This window comes from Sciurus carolinensis, chromosome 6 (assembly GCF_902686445.1).
Source record: "Sciurus carolinensis chromosome 6, mSciCar1.2, whole genome shotgun sequence".
Lineage (NCBI taxonomy): Eukaryota > Metazoa > Chordata > Mammalia > Rodentia > Sciuridae > Sciurus > Sciurus carolinensis.
This window is the reverse complement of record NC_062218.1, coordinates 116362069-116386556: the sequence shown is the minus strand read 5'-3', so window position 1 is coordinate 116386556 and position 24488 is coordinate 116362069. Positions and strand designations below refer to the sequence as shown.

At 39.5% G+C, this 24488-nt stretch overlaps 1 protein-coding gene across 5 annotated transcripts in view; it reads left to right on the top strand.

Moving 5' to 3' along the window:
* The first annotated feature begins 502 nt into the window (after positions 1-502).
* Snx24 (sorting nexin 24) overlaps positions 503-24488 on the top strand; it is a 155693-nt gene continuing 131707 nt past the window's right edge. The window contains exon 1 of one of the 5 annotated variants that reach the window (XR_007109191.1): positions 503-812. Coding sequence is in view for 3 of the 5 variants with exons in the window: in XM_047556714.1 (XP_047412670.1) it covers positions 753-812 (60 nt within the window). In the remaining 2 variants the exon portion in view is untranslated. The remainder of the gene's footprint in view (positions 813-24488) is intronic. The other 4 variants (XM_047556717.1, XM_047556714.1, XM_047556716.1 and 1 more) reach the window with 4 other exon arrangements.

Here is a 24488-nt window from a genome sequence, read left to right as displayed (position 1 = left end):
TTTATTTATTTTTCCTCTTCTATTTTCTCTCATAGTTAAAGAACACTTACAGCTCCTTAGAGGCAGCACTTGAGAACCTGAGCTAGAAGCCAGAGCGTTTATGTCAGTGGCTGGTGGACTTTCCGACTGTGCAGTACAATACTAGTTCCAGGTTCAGCGGCTAACTCGGGTTAACTCAGAATGGGACGCAGACCCTTGAATCAGAGTAAAAGGAATCTTTTCTAAAGTTGGAGGGTTCATTGCTGTTGATGCCAGCAGAGCAAAAACGAAAATTCAGCCAACCAAAACAAAATTTTAGAAATTCCATCATTTTCTATTCTGTGCTGTCTTTTAATCTGTTAGGGATGGCGTCTGGCAAATTGCAAACCACGCTCCCTTGGGAGCCCCAAGGGCAGGGAGTGCCAGGGTGCGGCCCTGTCCTGGCGCCCGGCGCGGCGGCGCGCACACCCCTTTTCTGCAGACTCAGGTTTTCAGGCCCCGCCTCCATCGGGCCCAGCTGATCTCCGCCGCCCATTAGGCCCGAAACCCAGGCGCCTGGAGCCTTGCACTACTTTCCCCAGTCCCTGTACGGACCCCGGCACGCCCGGAGCGCGGCGGGCAGTGGGTCGGCGCGCTGACCAGGGTCGGCCGCTCAGCCTCGGGCCACGCCAGCAAAGGGAGCGGGAGGCGGGGCGGCCGGGCCGGGGGCGGAGCGGCGGCCGCAGCCGTGAGCCCGCCCACCGCTCGCCCTCCGCCGGCCGGCTGGCGCGGCCATGGAGGTCTACATCCCGTCCTTTCGCTACGAGGAGAGTGACCTGGAGCGGGGATACACGGTAGGCGCGGGCTGCGCCCGGACCGGACCACGCGAGCCTGCTGGCGGCGGCTGCGCCCGGGAGCTGCCTCCGGCCGCCGCCGCCCCTGCGCAGGGGTCCCCTCGCTCCCCTCGCCCCTCCCCCGGCCCAGCAGGGCTGCGCCCCGGCATGGTCGTCAAGGAAACGGGCGCCCCTTCCCGGTACGGCTGCAGTGGGCGACCCGCGACCCTTGGGGTCCATCCCTTCCCCCTCCTGGCCCGGCTCTCGGCCTCCGGGCAGCGGCGCTGGGACTGGAGTGCTCCGACGCGGCAGCTCGCCATTCTCCCCGCCGCCTGCCCTCTGGAGCCCAGGATGGGCTGCGTTCTTTTCTGGCACAGCTACTCCTTCTGTCCAGACAGAAGTAGCTTCGCGGCAGGTTCTTGGTGGCGTCCAAGTTCTGTAGGATCCGTTTCGATGAAAAACATGTTACTTGTTTAAAATCACCTTTGGTAGCTGTTTATTAGCCAGAGTAAACACATGTGTTGATTTCAGATGGTTTCCAAAGTTTTTCTTCCTCTTCTTTAGTTCTGCAGTGGCATGAAAAGGCAAAATCAAGTACTGAGCACCTGTTCCATCCGTAGGTTTGTGGTCACCAGGAAATGGAAAACGGGGTTCCTGATCGCAAAGAGTGAAGGAAAGGGCAGGAACAAGGGCATGCGCCCTTTCATTAACAAGTTCAGTGAGCGAACTGTTAGATTCCCAGTGAATTTAAACATCTGTACGCAGTCAGTCATTGCTATTAGGGGAAACACACCGGGGTGCGTAGACCTTCAAAGAGTTAATTTCCCGTTCAGTTCTACTTACCTAATTAACTTAGTTTTCTCTCTTCCTATCTGATACTTGTACTTTTTATTTCTTTTACTCATCTTATTACTTTGGTTAGGGCCTTCTGCAAAATGTCAAGCAATAACTGTGATAAAGTTACTGACACTATTATGGTGCTCCCTTTTATGATGTTGAATAGGATATTTGCTGTAGGCTTATGGTAGTCTTTATAAAATGTATAAAGATATATCTTGACACTTCTAACCCTAAGAACTAGCAGGCATAAATATACTTTTAAAAAATGTTCTTTTCAGGACCTGTTGGGATCTTTTGGAGGTATAGGTTGGAGGAAGATTGCAGCGAGCATGCTGAAAGAATTATTAATTTTATTCACAGCTAATAAACTCACTTGCTAAGCACCAGTGATATTGATTTGGTTAAGTACTTTAAGGTCCCTCTCCTTCTCTAAATATTGTTGGTGTTTGGTAACAGTCCTTTTAAGTCCTTATGCTTTCCTAGTGAAAACTAAATCACCCTCACAAAGGAAGATTTTAGAATTAAGAGCAGTGATTGGGGGGCAGGAAGGGTGTGTGGTGATTTTTAAAATTAAGTAAGTTTCTGGATCCAACTTTCCCAAAACAAATACTCCAAGTGCTTTTCATGGGGAGGAAATTTCAGTGAGAGGGAGTTATGCTCAATAGTGGCCATTATTTATATAAATCTATTCCAGTGGGTTAACATTTGGTTAAATATTCCACATATTCCTTAAAAACAATTGGACTTGAACCCATTCGAGGCTTTTCCTTGGAGGTTTTGTCCAAGTCTCTTAAGCTTAAATCCTTGCTTGTCTTTGATTCTTCCAAGTCTTTCCTCTCCCATCAATAGCATTGACAGGATCTACCATTTGGGGAGCATTGTTTAGGACTTGAAGATTAAATAATGGGAAAGCTCATTGCTTCTTATTGATTTTCTTTTAATAGAAGATCTGTGTCCACCCTCAAAAAGTTTTAAAATATTTATTACTTAGCAATTATGTTTCTGTTTTAAATATTAAAACTTTAAGTCCAATTGTAACAAATTCCTTGACAGAAAAGTTTAAAGTAGAAACAAATAGTTCCTCTTCCCTGCTGGGAGTCTCATGTCCCCAAAGATAAGGCCTGAGAGGTGGTGATGGTGGTGGTAGTGTAGGTACTGTGAGGATTTTTTTCCTATGCTGTGAAAATTTGCTTGTATGTGTGACCAGGCATGTTCCAAATTCCAGGTTGTGAATTAAACTAATTTGAAGTCCCTTTTTGGGTAAACTTGATAGTTTGAAGACTGCGGATATGATAAAGAGTTTGTGTGCTCTTTAAAAGTTCACTTAAAAAAGTATATAACCCAAATTTGTAGTCAAACTGTTAAGATACCTTTAAAAGTGTTTCTTTTTGTGTGTGTGTTTGTGAACTGGCTATTAGATACTTTGTTCCTTATGAGTAACAGATTTTATAATTGTAGAGCCATGTGATTCATTTATCAACAAATATTAAATGAATGCCTGCTCTACGTTCCTATTCCAGATGCTGGGATTAGAGCTGTGAATAATATTTCAGCTTAAAAAGAAAAGAGAATTAAAATATATCATGTTTCTTAAGTAGGTAACTAGTAAAACAGTGTGTACTTTAGTGTGCTTTTTAACCATAGTGATTATGCTTATATTTAAAATTTCTTAAATGTTACATCAAATTCAGTGTTAGGAAGTTTTAGAGTAGAAATGGATGGTTCTTCCTACCTCATAAGAGCCCCATGCCCTAAGAGTTAATGTGTTGGAGGGTGTTCTTAAATATTTTTCCCCACACTATGAAGACATATCTTTTTAATGAATAAATGGCCAATTTTTATTATAACCTTTACCCCATAACATACAGACATACATTTTTAGTGTTAACATGAATGGGTTGACCTCCAGACTCCTCCTTGTTCCTATTAGTGAAGGAATCTTCCACAGAAGGAATGTACCATAATTTCTTTAGCTGGGTGACTGTTTATGGCCATTGACATTTGCTAATTTTTAACAATTATATTTAAGGTTAGAATAGGACATCCTTGTATCTGCTTGTTTCTTTGAAGCATTATCACTTTAATAATGGTATATCTGTAAATACTCTTTTATGCCCACTACTAGGATTTCTTAAAACATTAACTAAAAGTGGTACTTAAGGCCCTTTAATATTTGTACAGATTTTGCTCTATTGTTATTCAAACGGTGTATAGAAATTTATGCTTAATGTTCAAACTAATTTATCTTTTTAAGAGTGAATTTATGCAGTCATTTAAACATTTACTGTGGAGCTGCACTGTATTGGTGAGGAAGTAAGAGATAGAAGGCTGTTATTCCTTCCCTTAAGGCTTCTTTGTTCACCCAGGAATGCCTTGGATCACCAACCCTAGAAAAGGGTTAGGATACTGTGTTACCTACTGGAGCCCTGTATTAGGGGCCCGAGGGAGGGAGAAGTCAGTTCTGGTCTGCAGAGTGGAGTAATTGGGGTGGGGTGCTTAGGAATGCTGACTTTGAAATCTGATTAGCATTTTGCTAGGATCATGAATTTTAGAAAGAGGAAATGCAGGGTGAAAATCTCATCTCAGGGAAAAGGCATTTTAAACTCCCAGATGCACTTAAGTGAATAAAATTTAAAAAGACACTTTTAAATCAGTTTTGTTTACAAAGAAGTATGAACAGGATACTGCAGATACTATAGTAGCAAAATGTTACTATGACTAAATTCAAATGTTACTTTCTGGAAAGATTATTCTTGCATGCCTTCCTCCTCTCCAGTAGTTTTCTTGTTTGCTGTTTTCCTGTTATGAGGATTCAGTATGTACCTGTTGAATAATGAATGATTGAATCTTCTAATGGCAGAAGAAAATCAAAAAAACAATGATCTTGGTGCATGAAGCAGCTCAGTGGATTAGGTGAGGGGCAGGTGCAGACAAATCTCAAGTAAGTAGCAGGGATTGTGCAAAGTAATTCCAGAAAGAGGTGTGGAAACCAGGTCGGGAGCTTTGAGAACTCTAAAGGGAGAATGAACTTTGCTAGAAAGGGAGTATGAACTTTGACCTCAGGCAGTTAGTCTCCTTCGAGTTTTAAGGAAGTAAGTAACATGACTGACTTTACTTTTAGATGACTGTCTTAACCAATTTGGCTGTGATGACAAAAATATCATAAGCTGGGTAGTTTACACATCACAGAAATCCATTTCTCACAGTTCTGTGAGAGGCTGGGAAGTACAAGATCAAGGTGCTGTCTGATTCAGTATCTGATGGCAGCCCATTCCCTAGTTCTTAGGTAGTGCTTGCTTGCTGGGTCCTCATTTGGGGGAATGGAGTAAAGAGCTCCCTTGGACTTATTTTATAAGGGCACTGATTCCATTAAAGTCCTCATGACCTAGTCATCTCCCAAAGGCCTTCCCTCCTAACACTGTCTGTCACCTTGGAGTTAGGGTTTCAATAGATGAATTTGGGGGAGGCAGGACAGAAACATTCAGACCATGGCAGTGACCTGGAGCTCTCTCATCAGTAAGAGACACTTGCAGATAACCAGGATGGAAAAGATAAAGGCCAGAACTAAGACTTTAGCTTTGAACATGGAAAGGACAGGATGACTCTAAGAATCTCCAGTGCCCAGTGACTGGATATGAGGCAGCTGAGTGACTCCCATGGATACATATGCCAGTATAAGAATGGAAGCAGGGGTATATTTCATTAGGAAGCCAGCTGGTTTTTTGGTTATAGGTGTAGTTCAGAGTATTTAGAGACCTGGGCTGGAAATATGACTCGAAGGGATCATTCAGCATAGGAGATGCAAAAGCACATGCAGAGTGAGTAAGGAAAGAGGAAGAGCTGAAAGTAAAGTCTTGGAACTTGTGTGAGCAAAGAAGTCCTAGTGTAGCCTCTGTAGGGAGAAAGAAATCCAGGTGTGTGAGGTGGCAAGAGAAGATGTGGGTGTGTGCTTTACAATGGGGAAAGTGCCAGATGATTCTGAGTGGTCTTGCAAGGTGAGGAGAACAATTTAATGGACCTGAGAATAAGCAGGACTTGGATACCAGTTTAGGCAAGCATTTTCCATTTTAAAAAATGCATCATTTGTAAGAACAACAAAACTTGAAACTAGAATTACACAAAACTAGAATTAGGTAACAACACAAAATTTGAAATTAGATTTCAGTTTCTATAGATATAAAATCAAAGCATTGACTTAGGTAATTTTTCAATTCCATTTTAAATGTCTCTGACTGTCTGCATATACTGTGCTTGCATTTGTGCCATAACCTGGACAGGCACAGTCCCAAATGCAAAAATACCAAAAGATAAAATCCCAAATGATCAAAAGTCCTCAAATCTAAAATAAATACCCAGAGACCCAAATTTCTAAATATAGTTCTGGAAAACATAATTTGAAAAATTTTCAAAGACATTCGTTTGCATTTATTTTAAAAAGATTTATTTAAGAAACATGTAGATAAGACAGAACACTGCACAAGCCATTTTATGCAATAAAATAGACAAGAATTACATATTTTTGCAAGCATAAGCATGCCAGTATGCAAATATTTGCATAAATAGAACAGTTATGAGCAGACTTAAAGAAATGGGTCAAGAGAATTTATAAATGCTAGTCAATATGATTGGTTCGCCCAGCTTTTGAGTACACCCAGCTTTTGATCTATGATCGTCTGAAATACCAAAACAGATGACCTAAGTCTTGACAAGACTGATTAAAAACCAGGTAGGTGGGTTACTACCACATAGATAGTCACAGAGCTGAGGTTTTGAGAAATTTTATCTTTCGCCAATGTAATTTATCTTTCACTAATACCCTCTGGAAGCCCCTAATAGATAAACCCCAAATAATGCTTTACCAGTTTTCTAGGTATTCGTTCCACTGGAGTATGCACCTCTCCTCGTTTGACTAAAAATGGACCAGCTCCTCTTGAATTCAGCTTTCAACCTCTCTTCCATAACTTTATTTTTTTCCTGAATGGGAATTGCAGTTTGGGGGATTTTAGCTTTCAGGATTTCAGCATTTACTCTTTTGGGATTGTGATTTTGGGATTTTTTGTTGTTGTTTTTTTTTTTTTTTTTTTTTTTTGCCTCTAGGGGTTTTGGTCTTTGGGGATTTCAACATTTGAGATTATGGTATTAGGATTATGATTAGCACTAGTTGTCTTTGTACAAATACATCTTTTTCTTGGGATCTGGGATCTATCAATTGTTTACTTAATGTACACTTTAAAATAGATCATGTTCTTCATTACATAAGGCAAAATTCATATGTACGTTATCATTGTATTGTGATGCATGCAGGGATCATTATTGTTTTAAAAGTTTTTATGGATTGAAATGCAAAAATTGAAAAATATAATGAACCATTATTTAACCATTCCTCACCTTCATTATTTTATAATTCTTATTTCACTTAGCACCCCTCATTCTCTATTTTTTTGTAATTCTAAAGACCCCCACACGGGCTGGGGAGACAGCTCAGCTGGTAGAGTGCTCGCCTCGCAATCACAAGGCCCTGAGTTCGATCCCCAGTACCGCAAAAAAAAAAAAAAAAAAAAAAAAAAAAAAGGCCCCCACACTGTGCCCCACCCCAGTACTGGGAATTCAATCTGGGGACATTCTACCACTGAGCTACATCACCAACACTTTTTATTTTTTACTTCAATACAGGGTCTTATTAAGTTTCCCAGGCTAACCTTGAATTTGCAATTTCCTACCTTAGCCTCCCAGGTCGCTTGGATTACAGATGTGTACCACCATACCTGGCAATTCTGAAGTATTTTAAAGCAAATCTAAGGCATAATTTCACCTGTAAATATTTCACTATGAATATCTGACAGGTAAAGAATTTTAAAAACATAACCAAAATGTAAATATTACTGTAAAATTGGCAATACCTTAATATCATTCAATTCTCAGTTTTTAACATGATTGCACTGTAATGTTTTGCTTGGAATTAACAGTGGTTTACCTTTTATTGTTTCTGCCATTTTATAATTTCACAAATGAGCTTGAGAGGTTGAGGGAATCTGGATACTTGATCAAGTCTCTGTTTTCATTCTCAGAGTAACTTCTACCTGGTAACAAAATAGTGATAAAAGTTGCAGTCATTTAGTTTTTTGAACATGCAGAGAGAGGGCATTCCTAATAATAAGGGTGGTTTTTTTTTCCCCCCTTTTCTTTTCTTTTTCCTTACAGCTCTGAGCAAATCTCTTTTCATATCTCCTTATCAGTCCTGTTTCTCAATCAGTACTGTTGCCAGGGGAATTCTTTGTACTGATTGGCTGAGGCCAGCATTACAGAATCAATCACCAGGGCAAGGAGGATAGATTAACCAGACGGAGTTAAAATAGGGAGCCTTTCTGGATCTGGGAATGACTCAGTCCATTCCTGCCACCCATCCCCAAGAGGACTTATGTGGAAGAAGGGCAGAAGGATGTCAGTGAAACTACAAGATGTGCAATGAAGTCTGCCCTTCACACATTATAAACATATTTGATGAAGGAGGCCTTTGTGTAACAAGGACACAGTTGGCACAGTGCCTAATTTTTGGTAAGGACATAGCAGAAGCACACATTAAATATTTTGTTGGATGATTAGATCAAGCATGTGTAAGATATCTTACCTTTGAGTACAGAAAATACAGTTTGAACACTAACAAACCTAGAGTGATTATTGCATACATCTAAAAATCAAAATAAGGCTAGAGCTGTAACTCACTGGAAGAGCACTTGCTTAGGTTTAATCCCCAGTCTAATAAAAAATTTATAATAATAAAAATCAAAATTGGTACAAAAGAATGGATATTTAGAAATTTGGTGCTTTGGAATATGAGGGTACTGTTTATTCTCATTGAGGTAGAAATGCACTTTAATCTGTTATTTTTTAGTTGTTATTTTCTGTTTATCCTAAACTTTTATGTAGAAATAAATTTAGATTTGCACAAAAGTTGAACATTAATTGAGTTCCTTTATGCCCCTCACACAGTTTCCCCCATTTAGCATACTACATTACTGTGGTACTTTTGTCAAAACAAGGAAACTAACACTGGTTTATAACTAAAACTATACTCCAGACTTTATTTGGGTTTCACCAATTTTTCTATTATTGTCTTTTTTCTGATCTGGGATCCAATCCAGAATACCACATTGCATTTACTTTAGTCTGCTGTGATCTGATGCAAAGTTAGTGTTCCAAATTGTAGGACATTGTGTCTCAAAAATGATCCAGACGCATTACTAGAGATGAACCTGTAGAGATCAAAATAAATTTTGGTTATTTCAGATGCTTCCTGGATAATTTTTGCCATTTGGCATGAGCTTATTTATAATAGTCCACCAGTTTATGATGGAAAGCCCAGACTGGACTCCAGCTGTCTATAATCAAATCTTGCCTCCTCCATTTTGCACACATCTGACTTTCGGCAAGCTACTTAATCTCCCAGTTTTTTATATCAGTAAAAGAGGTTAATACTGTAGTACTTACCTTACTTATAGGACTGGTTTGAAGATTAGGAAGTACCTCTACCTGTGTTTGTGATGTATTCCTATTATTCAAGTAGGGACTGCCTTGAAATTTTCTAATTTTTTTTTAAAGTTCTTTAATGTTAAATCATTAATATTAACAAAACTCCATTTTATAAAAAAATGTTTTAAAAAAAATAGACCCCTTGCAAATACTTAGAAGTACTTCAGAGATGACAATTACATATAACCAACTGGTATTCTTGTTATAACGTTCAGTTAAGATTCAGTTTTCTAGTCTTGGTTACTAGACATGCTTTGTTTTTTTCATGGTTATAAAAGCTAAAATATTTTTATAAATAACTAGGATATATTATAGAGGCCATAGGAAGACATATCTCTCTTTTTTCTCCATTCTTTTCCATGTCCTGTCCCCTCAGGACAAAGGAACTATCAAGGTTATGCCTTGCATTCTTGTGTAGATTTTGCCGTACAAATTTAGATTTTCGGTGGAATTCCTTATTATTTTGCTTTGTATATTTCTTTACTTAGTTATTTTTTGTTGTTACTTTGCTCCTTCCCATTAAACGTAGCTGTTTATTATGAACATTTAAACATTTACAGCAGTAGAGAATAATGACCCTCTACTCAGTTTTCAAAATTATGAGCTCAAGGGGCTGGGGTCATGGCTCAGTGGCAGAGCTACCGACTTGCACAGGCAAGGCACTGGGTTTGATTCTGAGCACCACATAAAAACAAATAAATAAAATAAAGGTATTGTGTCCATCTACAACTAAAAAAATTTTAAAAAATTATGAGCTCAATTTTATTTCTTACTCTTTCCTACAACCTCTTGTACAACCTCCCTCTTTTCAGTTTGAAGCAAATATCTGCAAATATATTATATTTAGATATTTATATATCTAAAACATAAAGTGTGTTAGCTTTTAGCCTTGGTGGCCAAAATACCCAACAAGAACAAGAGGGGAAGGTTTATTTTGGCTCACAGTTTCAGAACTTTAATTCATGGTGGGTTGACTCTGGGCCCAAGGTGAGACGGAACATCATGGCAGAAGGGCATGGTAAAAGGAGCACAGCTCAATTTATGGTGGCCAGGAAGCAGAGAGAGAGGGGAAGGGGCCACAGGGCAGATGTATCCTTCCAGGCCACACCCCCAGTGACCCACCTCCTTGAGCCACTCCCCTATAGTCCCTGCCTACAGCTACCACTCAGTCAGTCCATTCAAAGCAGTTTGAACTGATTATAGCTCTGAGGATCCAGTCATTTCAACTCTGAACATTTCTGCATTAACACAGGAATTTTGGGGGAACACCTTATATACAAACCATAACACACTGATTCCCCCTTTAAAAGATAGCCACAGTCACTTAATAGTCATTTAAAAATGAGCAGTAATTCATTGGCATCACAAGTATCAATCCATTTTTACCTAAATTTGTTATGAAATTATAGATATGGCATATTTGATCAATCTATTTACATTTATTATTATACATGCTTTTTTATTTATCTTTTTCCAATTTCAGTTTGTCCTTTTTCACTTGAGAGCTGTGCCATTGATGCAGCCTTGTGTAGGTTTTGAGGACAACTAGATATTCCTGGCCTTCTTTTACGTTCCCACCCCAGATCTGAAATTAGCTATTTTCCCCAAAGATCTTTGGTTGTTTTATTGGGAAATGATATTTAGAAACCACAGTCTGGACACCAGGTATGTATGGAGTTTATGAAGTTTCTAGATCTTTTTAGTGGTCAAAGCTAGAACTTCATTTTTTTTTTTTTTTTTTTTTTTTTTTTTTTTTTTTTTTTTTTTTTTTGGTTGCTGGGGATTCAAACCCAGGGCCTTGTGCTTACAAGGCAAGCACTCTACTGACTGAGCTATCTCCCCAGCCCCCTCATTTTTTTTTTAAAGATAAAATACAGGATAAATTGAGGATAATAGAATTTTTTCCCAGAGTCTTTTCAGTTGTCAGCTATGTCTTTTTTCTCCTACACTGGTCTTAGTAGTTTAATTGCTGAGACCAATAGAATACTAGATGATTAACAATTTATTTTATCCTTTATTATACACATAAATGTCTTAATTATAATACCAGCGCAACCATCAACAGCAACTTAAGACTATTTTTAAACAAATTATTTTGTTCCCAGATCTCTCCTAGTAGGAGTATATAAATGACAGTATTTTAAAAGTCGTTAGGTTATTCTTCTCTGCTTATGATACCAACTAATTACTCATTCTCATTCTGTATTTTTAAGGATTTAAAAAAAATTAATTTTGTGTCAGGCACGATTGCACATGCCGGTGATCCCAGTGACTGTGGAGGCCACCTGGGGAAGCCGAGGCAGGAGGATTGCAAGTTCGAGGCCATTCTGGGCAACTTAGTGAGACCCTGTCTTAAAATAAAAAAAAAAAGCACTAGGGGTAGAGCCCAGTGATAGCACACCCTGATTCAACCCCCAGTACTACAAAAAGCAAATAAAACATCAGTACTCATGAGAATGGAGGTGAGCAGGGGTTGGTTCTGTAACACTGTTGATGAGGATGATTTGGAGATTAACTTGGCAATATTTATTAAATAAGATATTTACCCTTTGACCCAACCTTCCCACTTTTTGTTCTGTATTCACAAATGTATAAGGATATACATATAAAGTTGTTCATTATAGTATTATTTACAATGTCAAGAGAAAATGGAAATAAGTCATTCAGTTTTTTACAAATATTTATTGATGACCTATTGGCAGGCAGTAATTTGCTTGCCTGGGATATGGCAGTGAACAGATAACAGCTAACGTCTGTTTACACACTCTTTTTCAAAGAACTTTCATTTCAGTTGATGGCAGAGGGACAGTAATAAACATGATAACTAAATTATATATAGCATCTCAGTGATAGGCACTGTGGGGAAAAATAAAAAAGGAAAGGGAGATACAGAGTGCTGGGACATCATCAGAGAAGACCTCACTGGGAATGTGACATTGTGACAGACACCTGAAGGAGGTGGGGGATGGTGAGTCCTGCAGTTATCTAGGGAAGAAAGTTTTAGGTAGAACAGCACATGCAGAGAAGAGGAGGTAGGAGTATACTCCGTGTGCTTTAGGATTAGAAGCACTGGGGTTGGAATGCTGGAAGAGAATAGAGGGTAGGAGGAGATGAGGTCATAAGTAGCATGGGGAGGGGGATAACCTGGAGGGAGTGATGAGAAGCAGGAGGCATAGCTACTAGACCAGGTGGCAATGTCAAGGTCACTACAGAAGCAGGCGGGTGATGTGATTCAGCAAGTTCTTACTGATCAACCACTGTTCTAGATGCTGAGGTCACAGTCGAGAAGAAAGCAGATAAAACTCCCTGTCTTCCTGGAGGTCACCTGTTGGTTACATGAGTTATGTTTTAAAAGCCTTTCTCTCATTTGGTGTAGACAATAGACTTTCACAGGAAGCTCAGTTAGGAAGCTATTTGAATAACCCAAGTGAAAGATGATGATGGCTTAGAACAGTTCTGTAGGTGCAAGAGGTGGAAGATGGTGGGGTTGTGCATAGATTTTGGTGTTGGAGTCAAGGGGATCGATCTCCTAAGGAATTGGATTTGGAGTGTAAGAAAAAGTGAGGGACAGGGTGACTCTTAAGTTTTTTTATCTGGAGCAAGTGGAAGAATATTGGCCCCTTATCCTGAGAAGTGGAAGAACATGGGCAGAGACAATTTTAGGGAAAATATCAGAAGCTCCATTTTGGGACATGCTGAATTTGAAATGTTTGAATGAATATCTGGGTACCCTGTGGTGCGATGGGGTTGACACATAGAATTAATCATCACAAATCCACTCCTTGTTAACTTGGCACCCATATAAAAATCCCTACACTACTTAATCTCGAGATAAAGACAATAACAAAGGTCCTCATTCTGCTTGAGATGATACAGCTGTCCAACATAAAACCAAAAATGTACTAATCTCTCCCCAAGAAAAGAAGGTAGAGTCTTCAGTGATTTTACACTTCTCCTTAATAACCTGTAACTTAAGTACTATGGTGGAAAATTAACAATAGTCTACTGAGATATAAAATTAATATATCCTATGTTACATGATAAGGGGATAAGAGAGGAAAGAAAAGACATTTGCTTAATGTATGAACCAACAAACATATTCAGAACAAAATAGGGAGGGCATGCTCATGATGATACAGTCCCCATTCCTCTAACTCTTGTGGTTGTGACTGGTACTCGTAACCACCTTTTTCCGCTACCTATTCTGTACTTCCTGTGCTGTCAGCAAGAACCTCAGCTGGCCATGTTTCTTTATGTGATGGGGTGACCAAACCTTCATCCCTAAAAGCTCTAGGCCACTAGTTGTCCTGCTTGAATTGTGTTACTGTAGTTTTTCATTGGCTTTAATCACAGGGGCTGATAATACTATACCACAGGGATCTCCTATATTACTGCTCTTCCTTACCTCCACTGTAGAGTAGTACCAATTTCCATTTGGTAGTCAGGATCAGTCATCCCCCAACTTAGTGACTTCTTTGTTGATTCAGAGATGTGAGGATGTATGAACCAACATCCTTAAGTGGCAGGCAGCAGCCTTAGCTTCCAGTTCAATGGGCTTATTGTTGTGTCCCTTAGTGGAAGTATTCCTTTCTTTGGGATTTGGCCAGTCCAGCATGAAGGCATGGGGACAGGAAGGAAAAGTTTTGCTATGGTTCATTGGTATTATACTAGTGCATAAAAATGAGGGTGAGTGATAACCATTCCCATTTCCATCCATTGATTCCTGGACCTGTGATTCCTGGCTATGAGAGAAACAGTGCCATCTATTAGATGCTGATTCAGAGTATGTATAGTCTTCTAAAGAACCTTGCCTTTGCCCAGCAGAGTGTTCAAAAGGCTGTACTGCCTTGCCAAGCCAGCTACCTCGCCATGTTGAGGAATATGATAGCCCAGTGAATTCTGTGGTCGTGGACCCATTGCTATACTTGGTTTGCTATGTGAATTCCTTGTTCAGAAGCAATGCTGTATACTGTAACAGTGACTAAGGCAATCTAAGTCTCCAAATGGTAGTTTTTGCTGAGGCATTGTGTACAGTATGTATTTAAGTAAGGTCAAAATGTCACCCCTTCTGTGATAAAAGTGGTTTAATGTAATCAACCTGCATAGGTAGCTGGCTGATCACCAAGGGAATGATACCCTATTGGAGGCTCAGTGTTGACTCTGTTGCCATAACTTCCATCCCCACCACCATGACCACTTTGTTCATGAGTCCACTAGGTGTGACTAGGGTAAGAGGGGGCTGGTATCCACAAAACAGATCATTTTATCTACTCATTTATTAAAATCCTCCTTGGTGAGCATTCACATGGGACACATATCTTTATGTCCTTTACCCACTCCATAAGGTATAACCACATACTTTCCCCCCAATTTCTTTGTCCTCACTTTTCTAACCTTGTTTTTTCTGAGTCCCTGACCATCCATTTAAACCATCTGGTCACAGCTTCTGAGTTAGTATGTAATCATATGTCTGACTTTATCTTCTTCCAAGGAAAGTGCACAATAGGTGCACTATCTGAATTCCTACTCACTGAGAAGATTTCTGTGTAGTACAGTTCTTCATAGATGTCTGGAGAGGCTCTGTAGTGCTGGAGCTCTCCACTTGCATACTGGGCAGAACCATCTGTACACCAGGCCCAACTATTCTCTTCCTTTGTCAACTGATTGTAGGGAACTACCCATGAGACTAAGATTGCAGGCTGGGAGAGAGAAGGCAGCATAGCAAGAGTGGGAACCTCAACCATTTGGGCTGCTACTTTGTGTAACTTGTGCTTTCTGTGTCTGCTTGGCTGATCTCTTATTTATACCACTTCTATTTGATGGTGGAATGCTGCTTTCCATGCCCCACTTTATGGTCTAGTGGATCAGGTAACACCCTGTCCATGATGGACAGCTTGGAGCTCATGATAACTTAACTAGCCCTTGGTTAAGTGTTCAGTCTCCACTAAGTCCCAATAGTAGGCTAAAAGCTGTTACTCAAAAGGAAAGTAGTTATTCACAGAAGATGTAGTTTTGCTCCAAAATTCTAAGAGCCTGGGCTGTAATTCACCTATTGGCAACCTCCTGAAGGCTCCAGACAGCCTCCCTGCTTGCCACTGATAATCCAAGTACCATCCTATATGCTAGTTCACATGGCCCAAGTAGAAAAGCATCTTACATGGCAGCCTGGATCTATTGCTGAGGCTTCCCTTACTCTGAACCTCAAAACTTGGTTCACTTGGTTCAAAACAGGTCACTTGGTAAATGGCTTGGAGTAATACACCTTAATGAGGAGTATGTTGCCTCTGAAACTTAAAGAGGCCCACCCACATTATGGAGGGCTGTCTGCCCTAGTATACAGATTTAAATGTAAATATCCTGTAAGCACACATAGGAGCACCCAGATTAATGTTTGAGCAAATATCTGCATACCTCATGGTCCAGTCAAGTTGACACATCGAATTAACCATCAATTGCCTTCTAAAAGTGAAGTATATTCTTTGTTAATAAATAATGTTATTTCTTTCTCTTTGGTTTTAGTTCAGATGAATATAACATGAGAACACAAGGTTTTGTATGTTTTTTATCTGATGTTTATTTTAAACTATATCGTGTTTTTCCTGCAATTGGAAGGTTTTTCATCAGATGCATACCTATGGAAAGTTTGCATCCCAGTTATTAAAATGTGATCATAGTGCAGGGAATAAAAGTTTATAGAATGGGTCTGTTTTTCAGGTTTATTATCAGTGAACAATTAGATCTTATTGTCAGTAAAAATTGATGACTGCAGCTTCCAAACTATTGAGCCTGCACTAATAAATGCAACAGTTGTTCATAATTTGGTGGTAAGTGACCTTTAAGTGAAACCATTTATGGAAGCTGTCCTTGGGGAACAATTTAACTTCCAAATGACACCCATAAGTACTTGTTATCATTTAAATATGCTTCTTTTTGTCAATAACAGAATAACAAATACTGGTTAGATTTCTAATGTTGATTCAGATACCAGGAAACCTGCTGAATAAATTAGTGTGCATTTGATTTATATTGACCAAAATTTTTTACATTGCTATGTTACAGGTCAAGGTGACATGCATTTAAATGCACTGTAGAGCAAAGGTCATGCTTGACTGACATGAATGCTTACACTGTTTTTAATTAACTTTTAAATATTATCTTAAATTCCTTCTCAAGTACTAATTATTAGGAATAGGATTGAAATTAGCTTAGGATATTAGTGGAGACCATATTTTAAAAGTCAATGATACTGAACTTTCCTGTAAAAATGGTTAAAATATATGATTGCCTTATTTAATTTCATAGTTTGTATGGAAATCAGGTGTTTTTTACATCAGACTCAATTCATTGTCTGTACCTTTTCAATTTATTGTTTTACAGAAATAATCTGAGATAGCATTGAAAAAAGCAAGGTAATGGACAGAGTTTTACCTGCTACAGGAAGTACTTTTATCAAGCTACTGCATTTTCTTAGTGCCATGAGCTTTTCACTGATGTTGCTGTGTGAATGTGAAGGAGGATTTTTTGCAGGGTGAAGATGTGGATTGATTTTGTCAGCCATTCATTAGTAGTCCAAAGTAGTATAAGTTTAGAGAAGCTGTAATCAACACCTGATTTGCCCTTCGAGAGAATATCTTTACACGGAATGCTGCTGTTTGTTTTTTTTTTTTTTTTTTTCCTGCATCTAAATATTACTGGATAAAAAGTATCTTGTTTCCAATATTTTTCATTCATGCCCTGTGGAGGAATGTTTACACAATTCAAAAGTTTAGAATGGAAAGGTACAGTGGCTTTTTTTCTTTTCAACCATGAAGATATTTGTTGTTAACCAAAAAATATGCTCTGGGAATTCAGGAGAGCCCGAGCTTTGCATTTTAGGAGCTGCCTGTAACCAGAAGGCAGCACAGAGTTCCAGTACTTCAAAATTTTTTATTTTAAACTTCTGTAGACATAAACAGATACCCTCCAGAGCAGAAAGGACAACTCTTCCTGCCCCTGTAGAGGGCAGCCGTCCTGCAATGCCAATTTAGTGAGGGCCACACTGTTGTTCCTTAGCCTGTAGCTTTGTGCCAAGGTTTAATGTGTCCACAACAGTATTAACTCCATATTGTTCATGATGGCAAGAAAAGTGACAATGTTGCTGATAGTGTTAGTGAAAATACTCACAAGAGGGAAAGGGAAGTGGAAATAGTAAAATTGAAAGTGGCAGGAGAATGAGAAACATAGCCTATGCATATGGGATGAATCACTCAGTGATGGGAACGATTCAGAGGGACAGAGAGTCACGCAGCCTTTCTCTTAAGTGAACATGCATATGTGCAGAACTGAGGGAAATGGCTGACAAATGGAAAAACTTTTGAGTGTGAGCACTGACTTCTGGTGCCTGATGCCAAGGGAGACGGTGGGGAGCTTGAGAAAAAGGCTCGTTGTCAGTATGGTGGTGCTGCTGTTGGATGGCGCTTTGGAACACCGCCCCAGGGAGGCTAGGGCTTCTTGTGCACAGGACCAGCTGCTAAAACTCATTGCTTGCTGCATGTTGGGGTAACCTGGAGAGTGACACAAACTTCTGATGCCTGGGTCCTACCCTCAGAGAATGTGAGGGTTCTGGGATGTGGGTTGAACATCAGATTTTGTTTTGTTTTTGGCTGTGATGGGGATTGAACCAGGGCCTTGCATATGCTTGCCAAGTACTCTACCACTGACTTGCATCCCCAGTCCTGCATCAGACTTTTTATAAACAGTCCCTGGGTGATTCTAATGAGAAAGGTGAGAACTACTGCACTAAGATGCCCCAGGATGCTGTGGAAATCATTAAGGCGGGTTACTTGCCCAGATACGTCTTATTAAGATAGGTCAGTGATTTGGGGGAAACATTAAAAAATACAGATTGTTTTTAGAGGTTGTCCTCAGAGATTCTCATGTAATTGGGGCCCAGGCTGTTTAAAAGCAGGTGATTTTAATTTGTTACTAAACATGCACACTATGGGGTGGGTGACTAGGAGACTGTGTTTTGAAAAAGATGTCTATATAATGTATATGAGCATGAAGGAGAAACATCAGTTTTATTTTAAAGCTCTAAAGATTGGTAACTTTCTGATTCAGCAAAAGTGCATCTGAGACCTGCTTATAAGCAAATGAAAAGAAAAGGGTTTTTATTCTGACCACAGCCTGTTTGTAAAACTTCTGTGGAATGTCATTATTAAAGTAGAGCCAGATGAACTTGGTTCCACATTCTAGATTAGTGACAAGTGATTTAACTTCCCTGAGCCTCGTTTCCCACAAATGTCACCTCATCTTTCTCATAAGGGTCAACTTGCTATGTGGGGCAGCAATTTCTATTTCTGATACTTCTAATTGAATTTTTTCAGGTGGGATTATCATATATTTTACCTTCCTTTCATTTTGTGTGATAATTTTTTCCACACCTTTGAGTAATTCCATAGTTAATTCACTGCTTAAATAAATTTTGTGGAAGCAATGTCACAAGATCTTTCCAGTGCTTCCAGGTTATTGAATGCCATCTAAAGTGTCCCAGTCACTTCATATGTAAGAAGAAATGAAGAACAGGGATTCTGTAGTTAAACACCCAATTGCAAACAAAAGCTATTTATTGATCATTGACAATTTCAGTGAAATTCCAACTTTTTTTTTTTTTTTTTTTTTTTTGCTTTAGGATCCTAACAGTATTCTTAGGTGAAGTCTTGCATTCATTGGCTTCCTACCTTTTCCAGTTTTGGAAGAGGCCAGACGACCAATCATAAATGTGAAAGTATTTTAGTATATGCCTGTAGCCTGGTGGTGGAGGAATGGGTCACTACCCATTGCTGTGATCTATTTCTGTGTGTTTTGTTCTGAGTAGAAGTAGAACTTTTGACCCCTGACTCATCAGTATTTAGGCTCAGCCAGGTTCAGATGAGACCAGTTTTAGTGAATGTCATTTTAACCTAGAGTTTTGTTTTTGAAGATTTTTTTTTTTTTTTTCAGTCAGCGTTTGCTTCTTCAGCGAGTTCTGGCTGTAGAAAATATCCATGAAGCTTGTCATTCTCTAGCTCTGAGAATTTAAATTCTTAGGGGCGGGAACACTGGCAGTCTGTTTAATTGGAAGTTTAGCTTAAAGGTTTGTAGGATTTGCTGTGAGCATGTTTACATGCTGGATACTTGGTAGGGCCTGAAGAGGGGGCTGGTAGAAAGAGCTAGGCACAAGTACCAGGCAGGAGCTATAAGAGCTGGCGGAGGCTGAGGGTTGGGTGAGGCCACAGAGATGGGAAGCACCTATAAAGATGGAGAACACTATCACTGAGAGTTGTCAGAATCAAAAACCTCTTGAGAAGATAGAGGAAAGGCACCTTGTAGAGTTGAAGACATGTACTAACCAAGACTTGTTGGTATTAGCCTGGATCTAAGAAGCAAGGGAAGAATTAATGGAAGGTTCTGTTTGTGGCAATGAGGACATAGGAGGTACTTATTCTACCTTTTCTGGTGCCATTCCTTCCTGAGGCATCCATTCATCCCAAATCTTGGGATTTGTACTTGGTAGAAGGAAGATAGAAGTAGGTGCCTTTAACCTGAGGGGTAGATTTCTGTGTTTCTGTGCTGTGAGTACTTTCTGCTGGACAGTTATTCTCAACTGACCCAAAGTGTCAGTAGCCTGGATCACAAGGATTCCATCTGAACTGTAGTCCCAGGAACCCTGGCTTGGCTGTTTTCCCAGAGTGGTTCCCCCAAGAGGATCATGCTAGTACCTGTAGAGATGTTCCTGGTCATGCAAGGGAGTCAGAGGTCAGACTTGAAACATTCACCAATTCATCTAGGGGTTAATTGAGGCAACAAAAGAGACTTCTTCTAGTGTTGTCACCATACCCTGGAGAGGAACTTAAAATAGAAACTCAGCACTCAGGATGGTCAATGGTGCAGTGAGTTGTGGTAACTTGAGGAAGTGTTTAATAGACTTAAATGTCTCATGATTTGTAGAGTTAGAAAATAGCAAACATTTTCTTATGAAAATGGATACAAAACCAGAAGTGCCAGGACTGACCTATTAAATAGTGATGGGGAAAATGATTGGAAGTGTGTGTGTGTGTGTGTGTGTGTGTGTACTGGGGATTGAACCAAGGGAGCTCTACCACTGAACCACAGCCCAGCCCTTTTTATTTTATATTTTGAGACAGGGTCTCCCTAAGTTGCTGTGACTGGCTCCAACTTTTGATCCTCCTGCCCCAGCTTCCCAAGCAGCTTAGATTACAGGTGTGTATCACTGCACCTGGCTCAGACTATTCTTAAGGAATATGGGTAAGCACTCAGTTCTGGAATTGGTAATAGTACTTCATTTTGAAAGTATATTTATTTTACAATTTTAAAAATTTAGAGTGGCTTTTTAAAATCAGAATTTGCTTTATGTTAAGAGGTATATTTATTTTCATTGGCCATTATAACATCAGTTTATAAAAGTGAAGAATATTAATCTTTGCAAGTACCTTAATATTTTGAACTGATTAGTTGCTTAATTAATATATAGTAGCATTGTAAGACAATTAATTTTAATGGGTAGTTACATAAAAGATAGGGATCATTAAAGATTAGTGCCATTTAACCTGTTGTGTTCCTAGTTCCATTATACATGGAAGAAATGCCTTTATCTGTTAAAAAACTGCATAATTAATCAATGTAATACAGTAAATCAAGTATTTGAGTGCCTGCTTAGTGAAAACTACAGGCAATTGACAACCATAAGGCATGAATCTAGCCTTCAAGGAGTTTATAGTTTAGCTCTGCACAAAATGACACTGTACCCAGGAAGCACTAATGAGTGCTTTATGGTAATAAATTTATGGAGATTTTGAGAATGGAATCAGTGAGGAGTAGAATACCTGGAAGATTTGTAAGAGATGGTGCTTAAGCTGCATTTGAAGGCTAGGTAGGATTTAGTTATATGGATGGACAGGATAGGGCTTCATGTAGGGATGAAGTAAAGGTATAAAGATATAAATAAATCAGTCATGATGGTGCTCACTTGAAATCCCTCCTATTCAGGAGGCTGAGACAGAAGTACCTCAAGTTCAGTTTGATCCTGGGCAACTTAGTGAGACCCTTTCTCAAAATTAAACATATAAAGGGCAGGGGATATCACTCAGTGGTAGCACACTTGCCTAATGTGTGATATTCTGGGTTCATTCTCAGTACTGCAATTTAAAAAAAAAAATCTAAATGAACATTATATCATAAAGGATGGGAAGAGAGCAGTGTTGTATGCATTGGAGTGGTATATACAGGGGGAAATATTTTGGATACATGGGGCAGAGTCCATGAAGAGGACTGCCTGTATTCCGTGTGCTGCTGGAGGGTGGGCAATGACCAGTATAGGAGTTATCACAGTGCATTCTACTTTTGGTGCTGGTTGTGGGGAGGAGGGCACATTTGAGTAAAGAGAACATATGAATTGCTTTGGGAGAAGTGGAGGGGAGGAGGGAACACCCCATCCCTGGCACTATTTGAATAATATCAGTAGGACTACCAGGAGTGTTTCTGGGATCTGCACATCAGGTAAGGGTAGGACCAAAACCCTGAAATCCAAATGCTTTGTACAGAAATGATTAAGTCTGCATAAAATGTTTCTGAACAACATAGTGACAAGGAGACAAGGAGATCATGCTGATTAAACTCACCTTGTTTCCAAAGAGAGTTGATTGGAGTCAGCTATATAACATTGCAGGGCAGAATGACAGTCACCACAGGACAGTAGCATGGGATGGACCTGAGAGTTCTAAAGAGAATATTAATGGCCTTTAGAAACTGGAATTGGTAGCTAAAAGAAAAAGATAAACTTAAAAAAAAATTGCTGTCTTTTATCTCATCTTTACTTAACCTCTACACTCGGCACTTCTGCCCTGCATTTCTAAACTGCCCACTCCACCAATCCTCAGTTGCTGGGACCTGTGCACTCATACTCTGGTCTCATGATCTGCCTACAGGAAGTCTATCCCTTTGTCTTTCTGAAATTGGTTAACTTGCATTTTCCATGTCTTAATATGTTCCAGTTTCACTTCCTCCTTGTAGCCAATGGTGAGATTTTTGCTTTTGCCCCAGATTTTGCTCCTGACTCCATTGTGTCTTTTAGCCTATAAGCCAATGAATGATGATCCCTACTGAACCCCTCTCTTGGTGGCCCTGCTTCAGTGGACAGGAGCTCTCAGGCCATGCTCTGAAGAGTGGCTGCTTCATGTACCTGGATGTCCAGTCTGTTGAGATGATGCTTGAGACTCACCCTGATTTTGACTTTTTCTGGCCAGGAAAGGCAGGGTGGAGGGACCCTACAGAACAGAATGATGGCTGACTCAGTGGTCCATGAACAGTGCCCCTGCCTTCAGTGAAAGAATTCCTGGATCAGGAGAGAACATTCTTCCTGGTTGGTGCTGCTGCTTTTTGTTCACAGAACTATCATTTCTTTCCTCCTTTCCAAGTGTCTGGCTGGTGTTCATTTGGGGCCCACTGTGTGGTTCTGGAGACCCAGTGGCCTCTCTAGACAGGGCAGAGAGGTCAGGAGAACTAGGTGGAGAATGAGATGGTGCCAGGGTGGAGGGGGGGGGGATGGAAGGATTCAAGAGGATTAAGGAAAGAGCAAGGACTCTGCCAGATGCTCTATGAGACAGGGTGAACTCTGCCAGATGCTCTATGAGACAGGGAGAAATCATAGCAGCAAGAAAAGGTAGAGTGGATCAGAAAATCATTTTTCTAAGTGAACCCAAAGACAGTGAGTACTTCAAAGTAAAGGAGAGGAGGCAGTGATGTGACACCCTGAGGAATTTGAAGAGGGGGGCAGTGTAAGTGGGAGTGAAGGTCTTGATGGTGGGGGTGGGTGCACAAATTCTGTTGTTCCATTTGTTGGAGATGCTTTTCCTGTCAAGGTTTCAGATTTATTCTGATGATTCAGACATACAAAATTTGCAATTAAAGGATGCATTGTCCAATAGAAATATAATGTGAACCAAAAATATGAGCCATATTGGGATTTTCTCATAGTCATGTTAAAAAAGTAAAAAGAAACAAATGAAGTGAATTGTAATAGTATATTTTATTTCATTCAATAAATCCAAAATATTATTTTAAAATTTAATCAATATAAACATTATTAATGAGATTGCTTATATTATTTTTATAGTAATTCTTGGACATTTGGTATTTTTCCAAATAACCCAATTAATAAATGGGCAAATGGACTAATAGACACTTCTCAAAAGAAATACAAATGGCCAACAAATATATGGAAAAATGTTTAACATCATTAGCAATTAGGGAAATAGAAATTAAAACTATACTGAGATTTTACCTCACTCTAGATAGAATGGCATCCCTCAAGAATATGAACAATAATAAATGCTGGAGGGAGGTAGAGAAAAAGGAATACTTTTACATTGTTGGTGTGATTGTAAATTAGTACAACCACTCTGGAAATCATTGTGGAAGTTCCTGAGAAGACTAGGGATGGATCCACGTATACTCGGCTATATCATTTCTCAGTATTTATCCTGAAGGATTAGTCATCATATTATAGCAATGCATGAATATGCAAGTTTATAGAAGTATAATTCACAATGGCCAAACTATGGAACCAGCCTAAGTGTCCATAAGTGGGTGAATGGATAAAGAAAATGTGGTATAGATACACAATGGAATTTTATTCAGCCATAAAGAAGAATGAAATTATGTCATTTGCAGGAAAATGGATGAAACGTGAGAACATTATATTAAATGAAATAAACCAGACTCAGAAAGTCAAAGGTCAAAAGTCACATGTTTTCTCTCTTATGTGGAAATTAGAGAGGAAAAGGGGAAAGAATTGGATTAGACAAAGGGGAATGAAGGGAAGGGAGAGGGGATAGAAATAGAAAGAGAGTAGAATGAATCAGACATAACTTTCCTGTCCTTGTATATGAATACATGACAGGGTAACTCCATATCAAGTACAGCCACAAGAATGGGATCCTAATTAGAATATGTTATATTCCACATGTGTATAATATGTCAAAATACACTCTACTGTCATGTATATCTAAAAAGAACAAATGAAAAATTTTAAAATAAGAAAGATGATGGGGGCATCTCATGAAAATGCACAGATATCCGTAGGGTAGAGGAAAGAGACCTGGAGAAGGGAGGAGGGAAGCGAAAGGGAAAATACCAAGGAATGATATTCACCAAATTACATTGTTATATTGTGTGTTTGTACAGAAGTGTAGCAACAAATCTCACCATTATGCACAATTAAAAATGCAGTGGAAGTGTTGCCCCATTGCCCCTGGCTTACATCCCTAAAAAAGAGTATCTGAAAGAAGA